The following is a 26,336-nucleotide window of genomic DNA, read 5'->3' on the forward strand; positions in this document are numbered from 1 at the left end:
CAGACGGCGAGCAACACAAACCCAACGAATCAAATTCGACTACTTGGGCCGTGTTGGGCAATAAAAGCCCAACTTATCAAACCAGAGCGAGCCCACCAAGCAGCCGCCTTCTTCCTTTGCGGAGGCGGAAACCCGAAAACCCTTCCTCTTCCGCCGACCTCTCGACAGCATTAGACGCAGGCGCTGCCGACTGCCGTGGAGAGCGCGAGGTAGCTGCGGGTGCTAGGGTTTGGCTCGAGATGGGGAAGGCAAAGAGCAAGGGCCCTAAATTCGCGGCGGTGAAGAAGATTATCACCAAGAAAACCATCAATAAGTAAGGCAACCATCTCCAGCTGCCAGTCCGCTCCCCTATGGTTAGGTTCATGCTACTGGAAATTCTAATTTTTGTGTATGATAGGTACAAGGAGGATGTGCTGAACCACAAGAAGAAGGACGCGGACAAGGAGAAACTCGGCCGGAATGTGTGAGTGTTGTGTTTGCGCTCGAAATGGTTTCCTGTGCTTGTTTGGATTGTTGATGTTGTTTTCTTCTGTGATTTACAGGCCGCAGGTTTCGTCGGCGTTGTTCTTCAGCTACAACACAGCATTGGGGCCGCCGTATCGGGTGATTGTGGATACCAACTTCATCAATTTCTCGATACAGAATAAGGTTAGTCGTTTAATTATCTGCTGCTCTCCTATTTCACTGATATATTTTTTATGCAACAGAGGTTCAATACTTGCATGCCCACTGCTTCACTCAGTTAATAATTGAAGATACTGAGTTAATGTGGTGGATTTAATTGATTGTTGACCCGTTCCAGCTTATCTGTACTCTGTATGCTGTATTGTCACAAGAAATGTCGTGCACAATTTCACGTTGTTCGCTGGAGCTACTGACTCTTACCAGATACTGAAACCTTAGGGAAATTAAAAACAAATAGTTAGGATGACTGTTAAGTAAGTTAGGATATAAGCATTGTGATCCGTTTTACTGTTTTAGCAAATAGCAAAACAAACAGCAGCCAACCCCTCTGGGACTGGGAATCATGTTATAACTGTCTCGATTTCCCATCCGATATGGTTGCTGTGCTAAGAATGTTCCCTTCAACTCAGGATTTGATTCATTAACTGTAGTTAATTTTTAAATTCTGTATTCTACATAACACATAATAATGGGGCCACTCATATTTGTGACTAAATCCTCTTTTCCCCCCATGCAGCTGGATTTGGAGAAGGGAATGATGGATTGCCTTTATGCAAAATGTAAGCATTTAACTCTGTTATCTTGCATTCCCATTATCTTTTTGGTGAACTGAGATACCCCTTTAATATCTTTTCAACTCTGATGCCTTGTTATGAAGGTACCCCATGTATCACGGACTGTGTTATGGCTGAGCTTGAAAAGCTGGGGCAGAAGTATCGTGTGGCCTTGAGGTGTGCTCCTATCCAATGCTGTTCCCACATTGTGTTATTTAATGTCTTCTTTTGGCTTTATCTGCTTCATTGTCTCAAATAGAGGTTAGATTAGTTTTTTTATCTATGCCTCTTGTTGTTATCTTTCACTATAAAGATGTCGATTGCATGTACTTGCTGTTATACTCAATTCTTCAGCATAACTTTCATCTATCTGCACAATCTAATTTACCTCCCTCACAGAATTGCCAAGGACCCTAGGTTCCAAAGATTAGCATGCACACACAAGGGAACCTATGCTGATGACTGCATTGTGGAGAGGGTCACTCAGGTAAAAGCTCTCTCTTCTTGAACACTCTTTGTTTGTTTGGAGCATGAGTACTGGGAGTATTCTATTAAGTGCTAACTCTATAGCGAGTTCGTAAGATAGCTCCTGCTAGGGAACTTGTGACTTACACTTATCACTAGTAAACTGTGACATTGGGCACAAAAGTGAATTAATTGTGTATATAATGTACATTCCTAGTTTCTTTTCAAATGTTAATTTAGAGATATATGCAAGTTCTTGAAGCATTGGCTGTTCAAATTTCAAACTTTATGCTTAGCCAACATTTGAGAGGTGTCTGATTGCTTTAGAATTTACTTTTGCCCAATCTTTGAGAGGTAGAAGGGCAGCGAGGTGCAGTGGTGAGAGCTGTCTCACTGAGTCACCATGATGTGGGTTCTAAGGGTTCGAAGTAGACTTGCATTTGCGTGGTAAGGCTTGCCTCGGTTTATCCCTCTCTCAGACCCCACTCATGTGGGAATCTACGGCACTGGGTCTGATCTGCCCAATATTTGATAGGTGTGGCTGAATGCTATGTTTTCCGAGATTAGAGATTTTACTATATCTGTTCCCAAGGTGAACCAAAAATAGCACTTGTGTTTTCTCCGCTGAAATCCTTTTCCCATGCTTGTCTAAAGGATTGTGTCTGTATGTAGTATCCAAATTTGTTCCTAGTTAATCAACTGGAACTTGCATGTGAGTGATATCAAATACCCGTGTGCACCTATAGATGATATGTCCTATTCTTTTTATCTTAATGTATAGATCTATTTGTTATGCTTTTGCTTTGATTAATGTGCATTTCGTTGCGTTAGATTGTATTCTTCACCTTCACAATACCTAGTCAAATGATTATTTTGGTTTATTTACCTTGTATGCTACGCATCTTGTTTTATTTGTTCTAAACCATATATTTTACGTGGCAGCACAAATGCTACATAGTTGCTACTTGTGATAGAGATTTGAAAAGGAGGATAAGAAAGGTATGTTTGGTGTTTAGTGCTCATAGCTCAGGACATGCTTCTAATATCGCAAAAGCTTTTTCATGCATGCTTGTACCATGGGCATTTCCCCAATCTTGCAGGTTCCTGGTGTTCCAATCATGTACATCACAGGACATAGGTATTCGATAGAACGGCTCCCTGAGGCCACAATTGGTGGAGGTATGTGATATCTTCATCTGACAAACTTTGTTACTGTGTTCTCTCTGTCCCTAGCTTATATCCTACAATCACATAAGATTGCAGTACTCTGATGCTTTTTTGGCATTCTTGCAGCACCAAGAATCTGATCGGTGCAGACATGAGATGTTCTGGGATGTAATACTATGGCGGTACTTGTCCATCTGACCAAGTCACTATTTCATGTTTGAGTCCACGACAAGGACTAGGATAAGAACGCTGCTTTCTAGGTTGAGCTTACTGTAACTACTAAGAAATTTTTATTATGTACCAACCTTATCATTTCTACAATGTTGCGGGATGTCTGAAGTAATTCTTTGTTAAAAGATCGGGTATCCTGCTCCCTTTTGCTTCTCAATCTTGTGCGCTACAAGCCATAATCCCAATAGAGTGGCTCTTCCTGAATCTCTTATAGAGGATGAACATAGGAGTCCCTCATAATGTGAAACGGAGGCGACAACAATCTGCAACAGTCGTTGGATATTTAGGCCTTGTATTTCTACAGTGCTACAACACTTTACTAAAGTTTAGCACATGAAATCAAACAAGCATATTGAAAGAGCAGTGCTAAAGTTTAGCACCTATTAACACTGGCTCTTGTTTTGATACTAAATTATGTTAAAAGTGTGTCCCCTGACACATTAATGGTCCATGTCTATCCTTAGCATCTCCTTCAGCACTACTGAAGCTTATACCGAGTACAACAATGGCACTAAATTACCCACCAAAAGGCAAGCAAAAGTACAATCGAGGCACTAGGAATGACCAAACCCATTGCATAGGCCTGTTTTGTTCAACTCTTTTGAACAGCTTTTCTGAGAATCTGATAGTTTTTTCTAAACATCTTTTCTGGTACGAAGAGAATCTGTTGTGAAGAGAATCTGAATATAGTGAAGATTACGTGCAGAAGAAGATAAAATAGTCCACAGACTTTAGTATGTAGAAAGTGACGGTTTTCTGCTATCACAGTGAAGTTAGAGGCATCTTACCGAAATATCCAACGACTATTGTCCAATCTGTTCTTTTTATATTGATTCCATCCAACAATTTCTCAGTTCATTTTTTAGACGCGTCCATCTCATACAAATTTCGCAATAACAAAAGGAGTCAACACAAAAAAACCAGTCAAAATGAACAATTATGCAAAAATCTTGCAAAAATAAAAGCAATGAGAAACTCGCCAATATGCAATAGAGTTATAGGTAGCAGATGAATTTGATGCTCGCTGTGATCTCACCCACCGGACACATCAAGAACATGACGAGTCGCTGGAGCCTTTCACCTCTACCTCTTATAATAATAGATCGATGTTTTTCAATACGCTCACTAGAATAGGGCTAGGTGAGCTGAATATTTCTCGCATTGCAATGCACAGGTAGATTTACCAGTGGCTTTTGAAAATCAAAGTATTTTATAAATCTGTCGTTTATTTCTCTAATGCTTCAAAAAAAACCTTTACGAAGAAACAGTGCCTCGTTATGTAAACTAATGTAAATAAACTGTATTAGTTGATCTTTAACGACGACCTGATTCATTCCTAGGTATGATCCAGTGCGGACGGCCCCACATTGGCTCAACCTCGCCGGTGTTTAGATTCAGCCGCCCCATGCGCTCTGGCCTCGTAAGGTCTGTGAAGCCGACGTCGTATGCGACGGCCAGACGCCCACATGGGTGCGTCAGCTGATGGGCAAGGATCACGTACACGCGGTTCGCCTTCGCTCCCATCGGGTCGGCGGTGACTGTGAACCCATGCGCGCCGTCGACGAACACCGCGCGGTCACCGATGTCGAGCACTGGCCTCCACCTCGGCGGCCTCTGGCTGTCCCTGTGCCGCGCGCGGTACGCTTTGGTAAAGACCACGCCGTCGCTGTCCCCGGCGCGGTGCACCAGGAGAATCGCGTCGTCCGTAGATGGCGCTAGGTAGGCGTAGTCGACGTTGCCGAAGCCCGGCGGCGCAGGGATCTTCGTGCGGGCCTGCAGCGTGCCGGCATCGATGATTGTAGTTTTCAGCGTGCGCAGCTCGAGGACGAAGAAGAGCTCGCCGCGGTAGTTGACGGTCATGGGCGAGCCGAGCTTTGACTGGTGCACCGGCATCCACCGCTCGCCGCCGTGCTCGCAGAAGAAGGCCGTGTCGCCGCGGGCCACCATGACGCCTCGCGGGGACCAGTCCCACGCCAACCCGTCGTCGGTGACGCGCGCGCAGCGCAGATGTGGCTCGTCGCTGAGACACCCGACCGGGTCCTTCTCCGAGAAGGGGATGGGCAGGTCCGGCAGCGGTGCGCGCGAGCCGGTGAAGGGGTCGACGAGGTGGCACGGGTGCCTGTAGCACACATCCGTGGCTAGCACCATCCCGCCGTACGGAGACGGCACGAGCCGGCGGCCGAGCACCGGAGGCATTGGCCGCACGTCGGTGCTGTTAAGCATGCGCATGTGGGCGAGGGAGAAGAACTTGTAACCGTGCTCCGATGCGAACGCGACGCACGGGAGCATCGCCGATTCCTCTTCGTGGCCACCATGCTCCGTCTCCATGCTCATCTCAGGTACAGGCGGCGCGAGCATTGTGTTGGTTGGAGAACAAAACGACGGGTATATATATCTCTACTCCTGCCCTTCCATATGTTACAAATCAACCCGCACGCCCCGCCCCCGACCCGTAGGCCGTAGCCGGCACCTCACACACACCGCCGCCTTCCCGAGCCTGCCCCCCGACGATGCCGCACCCGCCCGCCACCTCGCTCTAACGGTGCTCCGCGCATGTCGCGCCCGCCTACCAGCTTACCACATCTCGCGCGCCGTTCACGACCTCCGCCTGCTCCGCAACGAATCCCCCTCACCTCGCTCTGCCCGCCCCTCCTCCCTATAAAGCCTAGCTATTCTGCTCACCTCGCTGCGCCCCGACGGCGCCACAACTCCACCACCTCCTCCAGTTACCCGACATCGGTGCCACGCTCCTCCTCGCCATGTGTGACTCCTACTCCCCGTGGCCACCAGGGCGATGTGGTGGCGTCCGCTGATGCGATCGCTCCTCCGCCTGTGCCTGGCGCCCTGGCCAACGCGTCGGTGGTGCCAGCCGCGGTGCGGATCCACAAGGCAGGGCGAAGTCACCGTCAAGCTCTCGGTCGCGCCTGGCCGGGCTAGCCGCCTAGCTCTTTCCCGCCTCCCGTGGCCTGGGCGCCTGGCTAGGGCCAGCTATTCAGGCGACCAACCGCACCACCGTCCCCCTACCTTCCACGTTATCGTCGACTCCGACTATGTCTGGGTCCGCTTCTTGCCATGTTCTTCTCGGTACTCTACTGTACACGAGGTATGGCACTGGGTTGGTGACTAGAGACATGCTGGGGCTCCCCAAACGCCAGTTCGTTGCGTTTGGTATGCTGGTGGTACTTACAATGTGTTTGGTTGGATGCGTGCTTAACTGTTTACAACCAGGTGCAGGGTATGCGTTGACTTCAGGTAAGCACATGTTTGAATGGCTGCACGCAAGCGAGCGGGCCTGCTTCTGCTGGTGCAGCACAGACCAATTTGTGGCTCTCTGCCTGCACGCACAGAAACGTGGGAATATTGCATCTCCCGCGAGCCAAGCTCGGACAAGCCTGCATGTGCGTATGCGGACAACCAATCATGAGGTTAGAGTCGCTGCTGGCATGTCTGCTGGAGGTAGTTTTGTTCATGTTCACTCTGAGAATGGTGTGATTGGTTTTTACAGATGAAATTGCATTTCTTGCTCGATTATAAAGGAAGGGGCAAAATGGTTTGGTTCCATCCAGTTTTATGTCCTAATACAAATTTGTTAATTAGCTGTTGTTTATGGAACTTGCGGCTATGCTACCAGGGCATGTTATTTCCTATATTGTCCCAGGCATATATGTACTTTGGTTAGATTTTGTTGCAATCCATTAACTCTGTTCACTTATATCTCTTGGTTCTTTGATCTAGGTTATTTCAATTATTAGCAATGATTCTGTTGCAATCCGTTAACTTTGTTCACTTATATTTCATGGTTCTTTGAGCTATTTGAATATGTTTGTTCAGTAATGTTCGATGCCTCTAATAATTGTAATGATTGGATGTCACTTGTTCTATTTCTTCCTCCAAGTGGTTCTCTCACTGTTTTGTTTCTGAATATTTTCCAGGCACCCCGACGCCCGCACGCGGGGCACCTGACCGCCTGCTTGCGCGTTTCCCCACATTTATGCGGCTTGGCCCTTATTTACCTTTTTTCTTAAAAAGAGAGAAAAAAAGAACTCCTTTCATGTGTCCCGTCATTTTCAGTTAGAGTGACCAACAGTTGTGAGTTCTCGTTATGTTCTCCCCACGACACCCATATACCTACCGAATGCTGATGATGATGCCAAAACTGTTTTACTTGAGGAATGCTGATAATGATACACAAGGTGTTATACTTGAGGCATCTGAGGTTGGGACTGGTTCTATCAGTTTGATCTCGATGTCAACTTGGCTGCGTGCCTGCGTGGGGAGAAATGTGCTAATGCCATCCTTCTTGCCAGCATGGAGCACTAGTACAGAGAAGTTCTATAGTGGCGGTTGTAAACCTATTTATAGTGGCGTTTTTCGTAACCGCCAGTGCTAGGGGCCAGTAGAAATCATCATTTTTACAGGCGGGTAACTGAGGACCGCCAGTGAAAATCGATTTTCACTGGCGGTCGGCGTAATAAAACCGCCAGTGAAAATCGATTTTCACTGGCGGTCGACGTAATAAAACCGCCAGTGCAAATCGTTTCCAGGAAACATAAAACATATTTTAAAAATAATAAAAAATTTATTTGTATTAGGACCACCCCACCGGCCCGTCTCCGTCGCAAGTCGCGGCATTTTTCGCGCAAAATTCGCGCGCTACGCGGTTGTTAGTATTCGAACCGTAGACCTCACCCTCGCGCGTACCCTCCACTACCACTCCGTCTATGACATGCCTTGTGTCTAGTTTGTAGTTGTTTTCTCCACATATTACAACCATTTGAGTGTAAATTGCTTATTTGAGACCCTAAACGAATTCAAATAAAAAAGTTGTCAACTACAAAGATAAATAACTTTTGAAGTTCTACAACTTTTATTTTGACACTTTTTTCACCCTCTCTTTCGGACTCGTTTATATTTCTAACGCTAACCCGACTTGTAGTTGTGCTTAAGTTCATAAATTTCAGATTCGCCCTATTCACCCCCCTCTAGGCGACTTTCAATCATCAATGAAGATGTTTAGCAATCACATAACAAGAAGATAGTTAGATTAGGGTTCGAACCAACACAGATCACAAATACAAGCATTGGATTAATAACTTACTAGAGTCGGAGCACCAGATCGGTCCCTCACGGGCGGCTATAATCAGAGTAGATTAGGGTTTAGGCTTCAAACACATATCACAAGTAAAGATCACAAGAACAAGCACCAAATTAAGCACTTACCAAAGCCGGAGCACCAGATCGGTCCCTCACGACGACTATAATCAGAGAACAAGATCACAAGAATGTATTAGAGTAGATTAGGGTTTAGGGTTGGTACACAGATCACAAGCATAGATCACAAGAACAAGCACCAGATTAAGAACTTACTAAAGTCGGAGCACCAGATCGGTCCCTCACGGCGGCTATAATCAGAGAACAAGATCACAAGAAGGTATTATAGTAGATTAGGGTTTATGGTTCGAACACAGATCACAAACATAGATCACAAGAACAGGTTAAGCACTTACCAAAGCCGGAGCACCAAATCGGTCCCTCACAGGTACAATCACAGAGCAAGAAGGCAATAGAGTAGATTAGGGTTTGGGATTGAGCACAGATCACAAGAACAAGCACCAGATTAAGAAGTCTCAAACTCGTCAGAGACGTCGACTAGAGGAAGAAGAAGACGAACATCGAAAGCTTACCGTAACGGCGTAACCAAATCCGTGACCGAACAACCAGCCAAGCAACCACCAGGTGAGGGGAAGCCAGAGCCCAGAGGTGGAGGGAGCGGTGGAGGACCCTACCGGAGGGCGGAGGCTCGAACCCGGAGGCGAGGCGGCGGCGGAGTCGAACAGTGAGGCGGCGGTGGAGACGAATCGACGAATCACCCCCCAAAATCGCCCCTAAATCGCAGACGGAGAGAAGGAGGGCGAGAGACAACAGGCGAGGCAAGCGAGTGAGACTGACGAGGCGGGGACCGATGGGGGGGAGGGGGCGACGTGTTTTAGGTTAACAAACAGAGCGGGCTAACCGTGCTTCCGGGATAATCGGGCCGTGCCCGTGCCGGCCCAGCGTGCCCGGTGCTCGGCCCAGGCACAACAGTACCCATCGGGCCATGCCGTGCCGTGATGTCCCGATTAGCCCGACACTATTGGCCATCTATAGTTTGGGGCGACTAAAGTTTAGTGACTAAAATTTAGTTACTTTTAGTCACTAAATAAGCAAACATGATAGCTAAAGTGAGGTGACTAAACTTTAGTTCGCAATGACTAAAAGGGACTAAATTAGGATTTTTACCTTATTTGTCCTCTACACTTTCTTCTTGCAGCAAACATCCACTAATTAATAGGGGTAATACAGTCATTATTCACAACAATTAATGTTCTTTAGTCCGGTTTAGTCACTAAAACCAAACAATGTACTTTAGTGACTAAACTTAGTCACTAAAGTTTAGTCTAGTGACTAAAGGAACCAAACGGGTAGTAAGGCCCAGTTTGGTAGTCCCTAAATAGCCGAACACTGGGACTAAAATATGGACTAAACTGTTTTATTATCTAGTCCCTCAAGGGATGACTAAAAGGGACTAAACCATATTAATTCCACTTTTTGCCCTTCTTTATTTCAGTTGCACTAATGGCGGGAGAATACTAAAAGGTATTTGGTCCTCTTATGATTCATTTAATATTTTTTTAAATATTTTTAGTCCTAGAACCAAACAGGGTAGGGACTAAACTTTAGTCTTCCAACTAAATTTTAGTCCCTGGACTAAAGGAAACCAAACGGGCCCTAAAAGTGAAAAAAATAGAACAGTGCAGCTACACACAAGTTAACAGCAACTTTATGGTCCACAATTATACTGTCAGAACAAATGCTTACAGAAGAATTTCAATTACATGGATGATCAGGGGCAGAGCACTCCTGCACTTGAATTGCAAATTGAAACTACGCACACATGTAATGTCAGTCAAACTACAACTGAAACTTGAATTAGATGTACTGGCACAATGCCATGAAGCAAGGCCATGACCGAGCAGGACCACTGAAACCTGGCTTCAGCTTACCACGACGACCTGCTAGGCACATTCAGTTCGAGAAAAATGTGTATCATAACCAGCAGCACGAGGAAGAGAATGGTAGACTGCAAACCATCCACCGTGTCTCTCGTGATTTTGCTAACAAAAGGAGTTCTGCCACTTCATGCACACCAGGCCCAGTAAGTTGTCTTACGCGGAAAGATCTTTTGCCGGACATACACATCAGTCTTCAGTGAGTGGTTAATGGAACTTCTCAATACTTTCGTTGTGACACGAGTTCTTCAAGCTGGCTCGTACAGGCCTAGCATGTGCCCATCGATGCATCGCAGTGCTGCAACCTGCGTTGGAAGAAACAGGAAACGTCATGTAAATGATTCTGCGTCCTGAAATACATAAATGGAAATCGTGGGAATATAGAGACAATACTTTTCCATGGATCTCATACTTGATTGGCCCATCCAACTCGGCTCCCAATGCCATTAGCTTCGATACGGCACTGTTTATGTCTGGTACAGTGAAGGAGAGCATTGAAGAATAGACTCTCTGCGATGCAAGATTACTGCAAGCATGTACAGAATATAAGATAATAGTTATGAATTTATGATTTCATGCACTGGCCAATTGGGGGGGGGGGGAATCCCCTATGTGTTTTGTGTAGCTTATGTTTATGTGATGATGGAATTTGAAATCCACACAAAAAACTGAGAAAAGCTCCAAGGAGAGCAATTTCTTTTGACTCTTGGGGGGGGGGGTCACTTGTTTTCATGCACTGCCTTTGACATAGCAAGATTGTAACGAGGACTATGAAATGTATTGGAGAGTTGAAGTATCATTTTCAAGCAATGTTTGGGATTTTTTTCCCAAGAACTGGCAACCTCCCAGATCCAACACTTCAGAGCTGTTATGTTTATAGGGTCACAAAGTTTGTCCAGTATGTTTTGGTCTACTTTTCCATGGATCTCATATTTTCATGCGATAGATCCAACACTCCTTCCATACAATTCACTTTCAGAGTTATTTTAGTAATCATGTTATTTTCCGTATTTTATGCATAAATCTTTTCTTATCTTTTATTATGATTATGAAGGTATGACCTTCATAACCTTCGTCCGAAATCCATTATATCCAAGGGGAAATAATGTTTCGAAGGACGAAGGGCTTTGATATTTAACATTGTATGTTGCCTTGTTCTTAATTAATAGCATTTGAGAACAAGTCCCCAAAACTACCTCAAGCTCAAGATGCCGAGCCCCAACGGGGTCATCACCGTCGGCCCCACGTATCGACACGCGTACGAATGCGACGTGGAGTGCGTGGAGTACGCCGAGGCCCTCGCCGAATCCGAGGACCTCATCGCCGACCTGGAGAGCCTCTCCAAGGAGGCGCCAGATGTGAAGCGCCATGCCGGCAACTTCGAGCCAGCGGAGACGGTCAAATCCGTCCCTCTCGATCCCAGCAACGACGCCTCCAAGCAGATTCGGATCGGCTCCGAGCTCGACCCCAAATAGGAAGCAGTGCTCGTCGACTTTCTCCGTGCAAACGCCGACGTTTTTGCATGGAGTCCCTCGGACATGCCCGACATACCGAGGGATGTCGCCGAGCACTCGCTGGATATCCGAGCTGGAGCCCGACCCGTGAAGCAGCCTCTGCGCCGATTCGACGAAGAAAAGCGCAGAGCCATAGGCAAGGAGATCCACAAGCTAATGGCGGCAGGGTTCATCAAAGAGGTATTCCATCCCGAATGGCTTGCCAACCCTGTGCTTGTGAGAAAGAAAGGAGGGAAATGGCGGATGTGTGTAGACTACACTGGTCTAAACAAAGCATGTCCAAAAGTTCCCTACCCTCTGCCTCGCATCGATTAAATCGTGGATTCCACTGCTGGGTGCGAAACCCTGTCTTTCCTCGATGCCTACTCAGGGTATCTCCAAATCAGGATGAAAGAGTCCGACCAGCTCGCGACTTCTTTCATCACGCCTTTCGGCATGTACTGCTATGTTACCATGCCGTTTGGTTTGAGGAATGCGGGTGCAACATACCAAAGGTGCATGAACCACGTGTTCGGCGAACACATTGGTCGAACGGTCGAGGCTTACGTCGATGACATCGTAGTCAAGACGAGGAAAGCCTCCGACCTCCTTTCCGACCTTGAAGCGACATTCCGATGTCTCAAGGCGAAAGGCGTAAAACTCAATCCTGAGAAGTGCGTCTTTGGAGTCCCCCGAGGCATGCTCTTGGGGTTCATCGTCTCCGAGCGGGGCATCGAGGCCAACCCGGAGAAAATCGCGGCCATCAGCAACATGGGGCCCATCAAGGACTTGAAAGGCGTACAGAGGGTCACGGGATGCCTTGCAGCTCTGAGCCGTTTCATCTCGTGCCTCGGCGAAAGAGGCCTGCCTCTGTACCGCCTCTTAAGAAAGGCCGAGTGCTTCACTTGGACCCCTAAGGCCGAGGAAGCCCTCGGGAACCTGAAGGCGCTCCTCACGAACGCGCCCATCTTGGTGCCCCCCGCTGCCGGAGAAGCCCTCTTGATCTACGTCGCCGCTACCACTCAGGTGGTCAGCGCCGTGATCGTGGTTGAGAGACGGGAAGAGGGGCATGCATTGCCCGTTCAGAGGCCAGTCTACTTCATCAGTGAGGTACTGTCCAAGACCAAGATCCGCTACCCACAAATTTAGAAGCTGTTGTACGCGGTGATCCTGACGCGACGGAAGTTGCAACACTACTTCGAGTCTCATCCGGTGACTGTGGTGTCATCCTTCCCCCCGGGGGAGATCATCCAGTGCCGAGAGGCCTCGAGTAGGATTGCAAAGTGGGCGGTGGAAATCATGGGGAGACAATCTCATTCGCCCCTCGGAAGGCCATCAAGTCCCAAGTCTTGGCGGACTTTGTGGCTGAGTGGGTCGACACCCAGCTCCCAACAGCTCCGATCCAACCAGAACTCTGGACCATGTTTTTCGACGGGTCGCTGATGAAGACAGGGGCAGGCGCAGGCCTGCTTTTCATCTCGCCCCTCGGGAAGCACTTACGCTACGTGCTACGTCTCCACTTCCCGGCGTCCAACAATGTGGACGAGTACAAGGCTCTGGTCAACGGGTTGCGCATCACCATCGAGCTAGGGGTCTGACGCCTCGACGCTCGCGGTGACTCGCAGCTCGTCATTGACCAAGTCATGAAGAACTCCCACTGCCGCGACCCGAAGATGGAAGCCTACTGCGATGAGGTTCGGCGCCTGGAGGACAAGTTCTACGGGCTCGAGCTCAACCACATCGCCCGACGATACACCGAGACTGTGGACGAGCTGGCTAAGATAGCCTCGGGGCGGACAACGGTTCCCCGGACGTCTTCTCCCGAGACCTGCATCAACCCTCCGTCAAGACCGACGACTCGCCCGAGTCCGAGGCACCCTCGACCCAGTCTTAGGCACCCTCGGCCCAGCCCGAGGCACCCTCGGCTCAGCCTGAGGCACCCTCGGCCTAGCCCGAGGCACCCTCGGCCCCCGAGAGTGAGGCACTGCGCGTCGAGGAGGAGCGGAGCGGGGTCACGCCTAATCGAAACTGGCAGACCCCGTACCTGCAATATCTCCACCGAGGAGAGCTACCCCTCGACCGAGCCGAATTTCGGCGGTTGGCACGGCACGCCAAGTCGTTCGTCTTGCTGGGGGACGGGAAGGAGCTCTACCACCGCAGCCCCTCAGGCATCCTCCAGCGATGCATATCCATCGTCGAAGGCCAGGAGCTCTTACAAGAAATACACTCGGGGGCTTGCGGTCATCACGCAGCGCCTCGAGCCCTTGTTGGAAACGCCTTTCGACAAGATTTCTACTGGCCAACCGCGGTGGCCGACGCCACTAGAATTGTCCGCACCTGCCAAGGGTGTCAATTCTACGCAAGACAGACCCACCTGCCCGCTCAGGCTCTGCAGACAATACCCATCACCTGGCTGTTTGCTGTGTGGGGTTTGGACCTCGTTGGCCCCTTGCAGAAGGCACCCGAGGGCTACACGCACCTGCTGGTCGCCATCGACAAATTCTCCAAGTGGATCGAGGTCCGACCCCTAAACAACATCAGGTCCGAGCATGCGGTGGCGTTCTTCACCAACATCATCCATCGCTTTGGGGTCTCGAACTCCATCATCACCGACAACGGCACCCAGTTCACCGGCAGAAAGTTCCTGGACTTCTGCGAGGATCACCACATCCGGGTGGACTGGGCCGTCGTGGCTCACCCCATGACGAATGGGCAAGTAGAGCGTGCCAACGGCATGATTCTGCAAGGACTCAAGCCACGGATCTACAACGACCTCAACAAGTTCGGCGAGCGATGGATGAAGGAGGTCCCCTCGGTGGTCTGGAGTCTAAGGACAACGCCGAGCCAAGCCACGGGCTTCACACCGTTCTTTCTAGTCTATGGGGCCGAGGCCATCTTGCCCACAGACTTAGAATACGGTTCCCCGAGGACGAGGGCCTACGACGACCAAAGCAATCGAGCTAACCGAGAAGACTCACTGGACCAGCTGGAAGAGGCTCGGGACATGGCCTTACTACACTCGGCGCTGTACCAGCAATCCCTGCGACGCTAGCACGCCCGAGGGGTTCGGTCTCGAGACCTCCAGGTGGGCGACTTGGTGCTTCGGCTGCGGCAAGACGCCCGAGGGCGGCACAAGCTCACGCCTCCCTGGGAAGGGCCGTTCGTCATCGCCAAAGTTTTGAAGCCCGGGACGTACAAGCTGGCAAACAGTCAAGGCGAGGTCTACAGCAACGCTTGGAACATCCGACAGCTACGTCGCTTCTACCCTTAAGATGCTTTCAAGTCGTTCGTACACCTCATTCACACACAAAGTCTAACCATCAAGGAAGGGTCAGCCTTGCCTCGGCAAAGCCCGACCCTCCCTCGGGGGCTAGAAGGGGGGAACCCCCTCCGCGTCAAAATTTTCCTCGGAAAAGATCTTTTCTGCCAGAACGTCTTTCGTGCTTTTCGACTACTTCGAAAGTGGGATCCTGAAAACGACGGAGTACACGTAAGCAGCCAAGGCTGACCGAGCCGAGGGACTCCTACGCCTCCGGGATACGGATACCTCACTCATCACCTTCTGCGATAAGTAACTCACGCTCGGATAGGTGATTCCGCAGACCGAACAAGTCTTCACGCTCGAAAACTCTTCTGCCAAAACAATTTTTCGGGCCTTCTCGACTATATCGATAGTAGAATCCTACGGACGAGTAAGAGTACACGTAAGCGGCAAGGCTGACCGAGCCGAGGGACTCCTACGCCTCCGGGATACGGATACCTCACTCATCACCTTCCGTGAAAAGTAACTCTCGCTCGGACAAACAATTCTGTTACCGATAAATAAGTCCAGATACTCAAAACAAGAGGAAAAGAAACGCAGCTTTACAACACGACGACAGTATGTTTGGGCCTCGGCGGCCGCAGAAAACATACGCACACTACAAGATGAACCTGAAAGGGAATTAGGCTTACACCTAGTTCCTATATAATTTTGGTGGTTGAATTGCCCAACACAAATCTTTGGACTAACTTGTTTGCCCAAGTGTATAGATGATACAGGTGTAAAAGGTTCACACTCAGCCAATAAAAAGACCAAGTTTTGGATTCAACAAAGGAGCAAAGGGGCAACCGAAGGCACCCCTGGTCTGGCGCACCGGACTGTCCGGTGTGCCACCGGACATGTCCGGTGCACCAGGGGGACTCAGACTCGAACTCGCCACCTTCGGGAATTTCCGGAGGCGACTCGGCTATAATTCACCGGACTGTCCGGTGTACACCGGACAGTGTCCGGTGCGCCAAGGGAGGTCGGCCTCAGGAACTCGCCAGCTTCGGGAAAAGCCAACGGCTCGTCCACTATAATTCACCCGACTGTCCGGTGTGCACCGGACTGTCCGGTGTGTACCGGACTGTCCGGTGCGACTCCAGAGCAACGGCTATCTTCGCGCCAACGGCTCTCTGCCGCGCATTTAATGCGGGCTCTGCGTGCGCAGATGGCAGGCACGCCCATGCTGGCACACCGGACAGCAAACAGTACCTGTCCGGTGTGCACCGGACACCCAGGCGGGCCCACAAGTCAGAAGCTCCAACGGTCAGAATCCAACGGCAGTGATGACGTGGCAGGGGGCACCGGACTGTCCGGTGTGCACCGGACTCTCCGGTGCGCCATCGAACAGACAACCCAGCCAACGGTCAAGTTTGGTGGTTGGGGCTATAAATACCCCAACCACCCCACCATTCATTGCATCCAAGTTTTCCCACTTCTCAACCACTTACAAGAGCTAGGCATTCAATTCTAGACACATACAAAGAGATCAAATCCTCTCCAATTCCACACAAGGCTTTAGTGATTAGCGAGAGAGATTTGCCGTGTTCTTTTGAGCTCTTGCGCTTGGATTGCTTCTTTTCTTTCTCACTTGCTCTTGTGATCAACACTCAATTGTAATCAAGGCAAGAGACACCAATTGTGTGGTGGTCCTTGCGGGAGGTTTTGCTCCCGGTTGATTTGAGAAGAGAAAGCTCACTCGGTCCGAGGGACCGTTTGAGAGAGGGAAAGGGTTGAAAAAGACCCGGCCTTTGTGGCCTCCTCAACGGGGAGTAGGTTTGAGAGAACCGAACCTCGGTAAAACAAATCCGCGTGTCACACTTCATTATTCGCTTGCGATTTGTTTTGCGCCCTCTCTCGCGGACTCGTTTCTATTTCTAACGCTAACCCGGTTTGTAGTTGTGATTATTTTTGAGAATTTCAGTTTCGCCCTATTCACCCCCCCTCTAGGCGACTATCAATTGGTATCAGAGCCGGTGCTTCATTAGAGCCTAACCGCTCGAAGTGATGTCGGGAGATCACGCCAAGAAGGAGATGGAGACCGGCGAAAAGCCCACTACAAGCCACGGGAGCACTTCATCGGAAGAGTCCCGCACCAAGAGGAAAGAGAAGAAGAAGAGCTCCTCCAACAAAGGAAAGGAGAAGAAATCTTCTTCGCACCACAAAGAGAAGAAGGAGAGATCTTCCTCCCACAAGCCACATCGGAGAGGGGACAAGCACAAAAGGATGAGGAAAGTGGTCTACTACGAGACCGACACTTCATCAACATCGACCTCTGACTCCGATGCGCCCTCCGTAACTTCTAAACGCCAAGAGCGTAAGAAGTTTAGTAAGATTCCCCTACATTACCCTCGCATTTCTAAAAATGCACCTTTACTTTTCGTCCCATTAGGCAAACCACCAACTTTCGATGGTGAAGATTATGCTAGGTGGAGTGATTTAATGCGATTTCATCTAACCTCACTCCACAAAAGTATATGGGATGTTGTTGAGTTTGGTGCACAGGTACCATCCGTGGGGGATAAAGACTATGATGAGGATGAGGTGGCCCAAATCGAGCACTTCAACTCTCAAGCGACAACAATACTCCTCGCCTCTTTAAGTAGAGAGGAGTATAACAAAGTTCAAGGGTTGAAGAGCGCCAAGGAGGTTTGGGATGTGCTCAAAACCGCGCACGAAGGAGATGAGCTCACCAAGATCACCAAGCGGGAAACGATCGAGGGGGAGCTCGGTCGGTTCTGGCTTCGCAAAGGGGAAGAGCCACAACACATGTACAACCGGCTCAAGACTTTGGTGAACCAAGTGCGCAACCTCGGGAGCGTCAAGTGGGACGACCACGAAATGGTTAAGGTTATTCTAAGATCTCTCATTTTCCTTAACCCCACTCAAGTTCAACTAATTCGTGGTAATCCTAGATATACTAAAATGACCCCCGAGGAAGTTATCGGGAATTTTGTAAGTTTTGAGTGCATGATCGAAGGCTCAAGGAAGATCAACGAGCTTGATGATCCATCCACATCCGAAGCTCAACCCGTCGCATTCAAGGCGACGGAGGAAAAGAAGGAGGAGGCTACACCAAGTCGACAACCTATAGACGCCTCCAAGCTCGACAATGAGGAAATGGCGCTCGTCATCAAGAGCTTCCGCCAAATCCTCAAACAAAGGAGGGGGAAAGACTACAAGCCCCGCTCCAAAAAGGTTTGCTACAAATGTGGTAAGCCCGGTCATTTTATTGCTAAATGTCCTATATCAAGTGACAGTGACCGAGGCGACGACAAGAAGGGGAGAAGAAAGGAGACAAAGAAGTACTACAAGAAGAAGGGCGGCGATGCCCATGTTTGTCGGGAGTGGGATTCCGACGAAAGCTCAAGCGACTCCTCCGACGACGAGGACGCCGCCAACATCGCCGTCACCAAGGGACTTCTCTTCCCCAACGTCGGCCACAAGTGCCTCATGGCAAAGGACGGCAAACGGAAGAAGGTTAAATCTAACTCCTCCACTAAATATGAGTCTTCTAGTGATGATAATAATAGTGATGAGGAGGATAGTTTGCGTGTTCTCTTTGCCAATCTTAACATGGAGCAAAAAGAAAAACTAAATGAATTGATTAGTGCTATTCATGAAAAGGATGACCTTTTGGACTCCCAAGAGGATTGTCTAATTAAAGAAAACAAGAAATATGTTAAGGTTAAAAAGGCTTATGCTCTAGAAGTAGAAAAATGTGAAAAATTATCTAGTGAGCTAAGCACTTGCCGTGAGATGATTGACAACCTTAGGAATGAAAATGCTAGTTTAAATGCTAAGGTTGATTCTCATGTTTGCATTGTTTCAACTCTCAATCCTAAAAATAATAATGATGATTTGCTTGCTAGGATTGAAGAATTGAATATTTCTCTTGCTAGCCTTAGAGTAGAAAATGATAATTTGATTGCTAAGGCTAAAGATTTTGATGTTTGCAAAGTTACAATTTCCGATCTTAGAGATAAGAATGATATATTACATGCTAAGATTGTTGAACTTAATTCTTGCAAACCCTCTACATCCACCATTGAGCATGTCACTATTTGTACTAGATGTAGAGATATTAATATTGATGCTATTCATGATCACATGATTTTAATTAAGCAACAAAATGATCATATAGCTAAACTAGATGCTAAAATTACCGAGCACAACTTAGAAAATGAGAAATTTAAATTTGCTCGTAGCATGCTTTATAATGGGAGACGCCCTGGCATTAAGGATGGCATTGGCTTCCAAAAGGGAAACAATGACAAACTTAATGCCCCTCCTAAAAACTTGTCTAACTTTGTTAAGGGCAAGGCTCCCATGCCTCAGGATAACGAGGGCTACATTTTGTACCCTGCCGGCTATCCTGAGAGCAAAATTAGGAGAATTCACTCTAGGAAGTCTCACTCTGGCCCTAATCATGCTTTTATGTATAAGAGTGAGACATCTAGTTCTAGGCAACCAACCCGTGCTAAGTTGCCTAAGAAGAAAATTCCCAATGCATCAAATGATCATACCATTTCATTTAAAACTTATGATGCATCTTATGTGCTTACTAACAAATCCGGCAAGGTAGTTGCCAAGTTTGTTGGGGGCAAACACAAGGGCTCCAAGACTTGTGTTTGGGTACCCAAAGTTCTTGTGTCTAATGCCAAAGGACCCAAAACCGTTTGGGTACCTAAAGTCAAGAACTAAAATTGTTTTGTAGGTTTATGCATCCGGGGGCTCAAGTTGGATACTCGACAGCGGATGCACAAACCACATGACAGGGGAGAAAAGAATGTTCTCCTCATATGAGAAAAACCAAGATCCCCAACGAGCTATCACATTCGGGGATGGAAACCAAGGTTTGGTCAAAGGTCTGGGTAAAATTGCTATTTCACCTGACCATTCCATTTCCAATGTTTTTCTTGTAGATTCTTTAGATTACAATTTGCTTTCCGTATCCCAATTATGTCAAATGGGCTACAACTGTCTATTCACTGATGTAGGTGTCACTGTCTTTAGAAGAAGTGATGATTCAATAGCATTTAAGGGAGTGTTAGAGGGTCAGCTATACTTAGTAGATTTTGATAGAGCTGAACTCGACACTTGCTTAATTGCTAAGACTAACATGGGTTGGCTCTGGCACCGCCGACTAGCCCATGTTGGGATGAAGAATCTTCACAAGCTTCTAAAGGGAGAACACATTTTAGGATTAACAAATGTTCATTTTGAGAAAGACAGGATTTGTAGCGCATGTCAAGCCGGGAAGCAAGTTGGAACCCAACATCCACACAAGAACATCATGACGACCGACAGGCCGCTTGAGCTACTCCACATGGATCTATTCGGCCCGATTGCTTACATAAGCATCGGCGGGAGTAAGTATTGTCTTGTTATTGTGGATGATTATTCTCGCTTCACTTGGGTATTCTTTTTACAGGAAAAATCTCAAACCCAAGAGACCTTAAAGGGATTCTTGAGACGGGCTCAAAATGAGTTCGGCTTAAGGATCAAGAAAATAAGAAGCGACAACGGGACGGAGTTCAAGAACTCTCAAATTGAAAGCTTTCTTGAGGAAGAGGGCATCAAGCATGAGTTCTCTTCTCCCTACACTCCACAACAAAATGGTGTAGTGGAGAGGAAGAATCGAACTCTATTGGATATGGCAAGAACCATGCTTGATGAGTACAAGACTTCGGATCGGTTTTGGGCGGAGGCAGTCAACACCGCTTGCTACGCCATCAACCGGTTATATCTACACCGAATCCTCAAGAAGACATCATATGAACTCCTAACCGGTAAAAAGCCCAACATTTCATATTTTAGAGTCTTTGGTAGCAAATGCTTTATTCTTGTTAAAAGAGGTAGAAAATCTAAATTCGCTCCTAAGACTGTAGAAGGCTTTTTACTTGGTTATGACTCAAACACAAGGGCATATAGGGTCTTTAACAAGTCCACTGGACTAGTTGAAGTCTCATGTGACGTTGTGTTTGATGAAACTAACGGCTCTCAAGTAGAGCAAGTTGATCTTGATGAGATAGGTGAAGAACAGGCTCCATGCATAGCGCTAAGGAACATGTCCATTGGGGATGTGTGTCCTAAGGAATCCGAAGAGCCTCCACATGCACAAGATCAACCATCCTCCTCCACGCTAGCATCTCCACCGACTCAAAATGAGGATGAAGCTCAAGTTGATGAAGTAGAAGATCAAGCAAATGAGCCACCTCAAGATGACGGCAATGATCAAGGGGGAGATGCAAATAATCAAGACAAGGAGGATGAAGAGCAAAGGCCGCCACACCCAAGAGTCCACCAAGCAATACAACGAGATCACCCCGTCGACACTATCCTCGGCGACATTCATAAGGGGGTAACTACTAGATCTCGTGTTGCACAGTTTTGTGAGCATTACTCGTTTGTTTCCTCTATTGAGCCTCACAGGGTAGAGGAAGCACTACAAGATTCGGATTGGGTGGTGGCGATGCAAGAGGAGCTCAACAATTTCACAAGGAACGAGGTATGGCACTTGGTTCCACGTCCTAATCAAAATGTTGTAGGAACCAAATGGGTCTTCCGCAACAAGCAAGATGAGCATGGTGTGGTGACAAGGAACAAAGCTCGACTTGTGGCCAAAGGATACTCCCAAGTCGAAGGTTTGGATTTCGGTGAAACCTATGCACCCATAGCTAGGCTTGAGTCAATTCGCATATTATTAGCCTATGCTACTTACCATAGCTTTAAGCTTTATCAAATGGACGTGAAAAGTGCCTTCCTCAACGGACCAATCAAGGAAGAGGTCTATGTTGAGCAACCTCCCGGCTTTGAAGACAGTAAGTATCCTAACCATGTTTATAGGCTCTCTAAGGCGCTTTATGGGCTCAAACAAGCCCCAAGAGCATGGTATGAATGTCTTAGAGATTTCCTTATTGCAAATGGCTTCAAAGTCGGTAAGGCCGATCCTACTTTGTTCACTAAAACTCTTAACAATGATTTGTTCGTATGCCAAATTTATGTTGATGATATTATATTTGGGTCTACTAACGAATCTACATGTGAAGAATTTAGTAGGATCATGACAAAGAAATTCGAGATGTCTATGATGGGGGAGTTGAAGTATTTTCTAGGATTCCAAGTCAAGCAACTCCAAGAGGGCACTTTCATTAGCCAAACAAAGTATACTCAAGATATTCTAAGCAAGTTTGGAATGAAGGATGCCAAGCCCATCAAGACACCCATGGGAACAAATGGGCATCTCGACCTCGACACGGGAGGTAAGTCCGTGGATCAAAAGGTATACTGGTCGATGATTGGTTTATTGCTTTATTTATGTGCATCTCGGCCGGACATTATGCTTTCCGTATGCATGTGTGCAAGATTCCAAGCCGACCCTAAGGAATCACACCTTACAGCCGTAAAACGAATCTTGAGATATTTGGCTTATACACCTAAGTTTGGGCTTTGGTACCCTCAGGGATCCACATTTGATTTACTTGGTTATTCCGATGCCGATTGGGCGGGGTGTAAGATTAATAGGAAGAGCACATCGGGGACTTGCCAGTTCTTGGGAAGATCCTTGGTGTCTTGGGCTTCAAAGAAGCAAAATTCAGTCGCTCTTTCTACCGCCGAAGCCGAGTACATTGCCGCAGGCCATTGTTGCGCGCAATTGCTTTGGATGAGGCAAACCCTGCGGGACTACGGTTACAAATTAACCAAAGTCCCTTTGCTATGTGATAATGAGAGTGCAATCAAAATGGCCGACAATCCCGTCGAGCATAGCCGCACTAAACACATAGCCATTCGGTATCATTTTCTTAGGGATCACCAACAAAAGGGAGATATCGAGATTTCTTACATTAATACTAAAGATCAATTAGCCGATATCTTTACCAAGCCACTTGATGAACAATCTTTTACCAGACTTAGGCATGAGCTCAATATCCTTGATTCTAGAAATTTCTTTTGCTAGTTTGCACACATAGCACACAAGTATACCTTTGATCATATCTCTTTTCTATATGCTATGACTAATGTGTTTTCAAGATTATTTCAAACCAAGTCATAGGTATATTGAAAGGGAATTGGAGTCTTCGGCGAAGACAAAGGCTTCCACTCCGTAACTCATACTTCGCCATCACTCCAAGCAACTCTCTATTCTTTGGGGAGAAATGAGCATCAAGGAAAAGGACTTCGTCTTTGGGAGAGAGTAAGAGCCCAAAGCTAAAGGACCGGACTTCGCCTTTGGTATAATCTTAACTCATTTATTTATGACCAAAGGGGAAGATAGCATTAGGAGGGCTCTAATGATTCCGTTTTTGGCGATTCATGCCAAAAAGGGGGAGAAAGGAGCCCAAAGCAAAAGGACCGCACCACCACCGATTTCAAAAACTTAGTGTTGAATATTTATCAATTGATTTTCCTATTGTGTTCAAAAAGGGGAGAAAGTAGTATTTCAAAATGATATATCAAAACCCTCTTGAACACTAAGAGGTGGATCTCCTTTAGGGGGAGTTTTGTTAAATCAAAGGAAAAGCATTTGAAACAGGGGGAGAAAATTTCAAATCTTGAAAAGGCTTTGCAAACTCTTATTCATTTACCTTTGACTATTTGCAAAAGATCCTTGAAATAGATTTACAAAAAGAATTTGCAAAAACAAAACATGTGGTGCAAGCGTGGTCCAAAATGCTATCTAAGAAAGAAACAATCCATGCATATCTTGTAAGTATTAATATTGGCTCAATTCCAAGCAACCTTTACACTTACATTATGCAAACTAGTTCAATTATGCACTTCTATATTTGCTTTGGTTTGTGTTGGCATCAATCACCAAAAAGGGGGAGATTGAAAGGGAATTAGGCTTACACCTAGTTCCTATATAATTTTGGTGGTTGAATTGCCCAACACAAATCTTTGGACTAACTTGTTTGCCCAAGTGTATAGATGATACAGGTGTAAAAGGTTCACACTCAGCCAATAAAAAGACCAAGTTTTGGATTCAACAAAGGAGCAAAGGGGCAACCGAAGGCACCCCTGGTCTGGCGCACCGGACTGTCCGGTGTGCCACCGGACATGTCCGGTGCACCAGGGGGACTTAGACTCGAACTCGCCACCTTCGGGAATTTCCGGAGGCGACTCGGCTATAATTCACTGGACTGTCCGGTGTACACCGGACAGTGTCCGGTGCGCCAAGGGAGGTCGGCCTCAGGAACTCGCCAGCTTCGGGAAAAGCCAACGGCTCGTCCACTATAATTCACCGGACTGTCCGGTGTGCACCGGACTGTCCGGTGCGACTCCAGAGCAACGGCTATCTTCGCGCCAACGGCTCTCTGCCACGCATTTAATGCGGGCTCTGCGTGCGCAGATGGCAGGCACGCCCATGCTGGCACACCGGACAGCAAACAGTACCTGTCCGGTGTGCACCGGACACCCAGGCGGGCCCACAAGTCAGAAGCTCCAACGGTCAGAATCCAACGGCAGTGATGACGTGGCAGGGGGCACCGGACTGTCCTGTGTGCACTGGACTGTCTGGTGCGCCATCGAACAGACAACCCAGCCAACGGTCAAGTTTGGTGGTTGGGGCTATAAATACCCCAACCACCCCACCATTCATTGCATCCAAGTTTTCCCACTTCTCAACCACTTACAAGAGCTAGGCATTCAATTCTAGACACATACAAAGAGATCAAATCCTCTCCAATTCCACACAAGGCTTTAGTGATTAGCGAGAGAGATTTGTCGTGTTCTTTTGAGCTCTTGCGCTTGGATTGCTTCTTTTCTTTCTCACTTGCTCTTGTGATCAACACTCAATTGTAATCAAGGCAAGAGACACCAATTGTGTGGTGGTCCTTGCGGGAGGTTTTGCTCCCGGTTGATTTGAGAAGAGAAAGCTCACTCGGTCCGAGGGACCGTTTGAGAGAGGGAAAGGGTTGAAAAAGACCCGGCCTTTGTGGCCTCCTCAACGGGGAGTAGGTTTGAGAGAACCGAACCTCGGTAAAACAAATCCGCGTGTCACACTTCATTATTCGCTTGCGATTTGTTTTGCGCCCTCTCTCGCGGACTCGTTTCTATTTCTAACGCTAACCCGGTTTGTAGTTGTGATTATTTTTGAGAATTTCAGTTTCGCCCTATTCACCCCCCCCCCCCCTCTAGGCGACTATCAGAACCGATCCTGCAAGCTCGGACCTTGACGGAGGGGGAGCAGCAGCACCCTCGGCGTCAACTACACCTTTGGCAAAGTCCGACCGAGCCTCGGACGGCAACGCGGTCGGAGGATCTCCACTCCGGAGGACGACGTCGGCACCGCGCCCGGGCTATCGCCGCCAGGGTCTTCTCCAGGAATCCGGCCCGAGCAGACAGCTCGGCCGGCCACCCTGAAGCCTCAGCCAGCTGTCCTCCGAGGACATCAGCCCGGCTCGTGGCCTCGGCAACTCGACTCCGGCGTCGGTCCAGCCAGTGGACGGCCCGGCCAGGCTCCGGCCGATGAAGTCTTCTTTTCGAGCCAACTCCGCCTCTGTCCATGCTGACACCGCTGCCTCCGGCTTCGGCTCATCAAAGAGCGGCCGAGGGCTCCTTTAACTAAGCAAGAGAAGCCTCGGGCGGCAAGGCCGACCGAGCCGAGGGACTCCTACGCCTCCGAGATACGGATACCTCACTCGTCACCTTCGCACGAGGCAACTCACACTTGGTTAAGCGGTTCAGTTAGCCGACAGGCGAGTCCTAATGCTCGAAATGAGGAAGAAACATGGCTCCGTGCCAAAAATACATACATGTTCAGGCTTCGACAGCCACAATGAACAAACACCAGCACTCAAGGTGCCATTACAAACGGAACTCCGGTTCTGCCTCCGCGGGTACGAACAACCCCCCACATTGGAGGGCCCGCGGGGCAATAAGGCTCCGGGTGGCTCACCGTCGCCCGCTCCAGCAACAGCGACAACGACCTCCGCTCCAGGTGGCCAAACTGCAGCGGCGATGGCCTCAGGGCGGACGCCGCTGCGACAATGCCTTCGCCCGTGTCTCCGCTCGAGGGGCGAGGACAAGCTATCAAAGCCAAAGAGCCGGAGGCCCGGAGCGCGGATGGTGGCGGTGATCCCGTCGGCGACGAGGACTTCTTCAGCCGCCACCACCTCGACGCAGACGACGGAAGCCATCTACCCGCCGGCAGATCCCCACTTGGATCCTCCCGAACGAGCGGAGCATCGACCTCCGCGCAGAGGCGCCGTACCGGGGCAAAGGCAGGACAGCCCCAGAACACGAACGCCGCCCTAGCAGCGCACGACGTCTTGGGCGGTCCTCCGGTGCGCGCGGCGCGACAACCGCTCTTGCGGCGGGAGGGGGCACCGGGAGCCGAGCCAGAGCTAGCTGAGCCAGCGAGCCCAACGCGCTGAAGCTGACGACG

At 48.5% G+C, this 26,336-nt stretch overlaps 3 protein-coding genes across 3 annotated transcripts in view; 1 reads left to right on the plus strand and 2 right to left on the minus strand.

The window, feature by feature from the left end:
* The first annotated feature begins 200 nt into the window (after positions 1-200).
* Positions 201-3,258, plus strand: LOC118473283 (rRNA-processing protein FCF1 homolog). The gene is made up of 9 exons (XM_035962471.1): positions 201-313; positions 398-463; positions 543-648; positions 1,202-1,244; positions 1,343-1,415; positions 1,638-1,725; positions 2,646-2,702; positions 2,804-2,882; positions 2,997-3,258. Exons 1-9 carry the CDS (start codon positions 240-242, stop codon positions 3,008-3,010), a joined length of 600 nt encoding a protein of 199 aa, XP_035818364.1. The 5' UTR covers positions 201-239; the 3' UTR covers positions 3,011-3,258.
* A 1,157-nt stretch (positions 3,259-4,415) lies between these two features.
* LOC118473428 (uncharacterized) lies at positions 4,416-5,459 on the minus strand. Its single transcript, XM_035962805.1, has one exon. It carries the CDS (start codon positions 5,457-5,459, stop codon positions 4,416-4,418), a length of 1,044 nt encoding a protein of 347 aa, XP_035818698.1.
* Positions 5,460-9,899: 4,440 nt separating this feature from the next.
* Positions 9,900-26,336, minus strand: part of LOC100281531 (glyoxalase/bleomycin resistance protein/dioxygenase) — a 68,676-nt gene continuing 52,239 nt past the window's right edge. Inside the window, exons 4-5 of the mRNA XM_035962246.1 lie at positions 10,544-10,676; positions 9,900-10,455 (exon numbers count right to left, since the gene is read on the minus strand). Coding sequence (XP_035818139.1) covers positions 10,399-10,455; positions 10,544-10,676 — 190 coding nt within the window. The 3' untranslated portion in view covers positions 9,900-10,398. The remainder of the gene's footprint in view (positions 10,456-10,543; positions 10,677-26,336) is intronic.

Source organism: Zea mays, chromosome 9 (genome assembly GCF_902167145.1).
Source record: "Zea mays cultivar B73 chromosome 9, Zm-B73-REFERENCE-NAM-5.0, whole genome shotgun sequence".
Taxonomy (NCBI): domain Eukaryota; kingdom Viridiplantae; phylum Streptophyta; class Magnoliopsida; order Poales; family Poaceae; genus Zea; species Zea mays.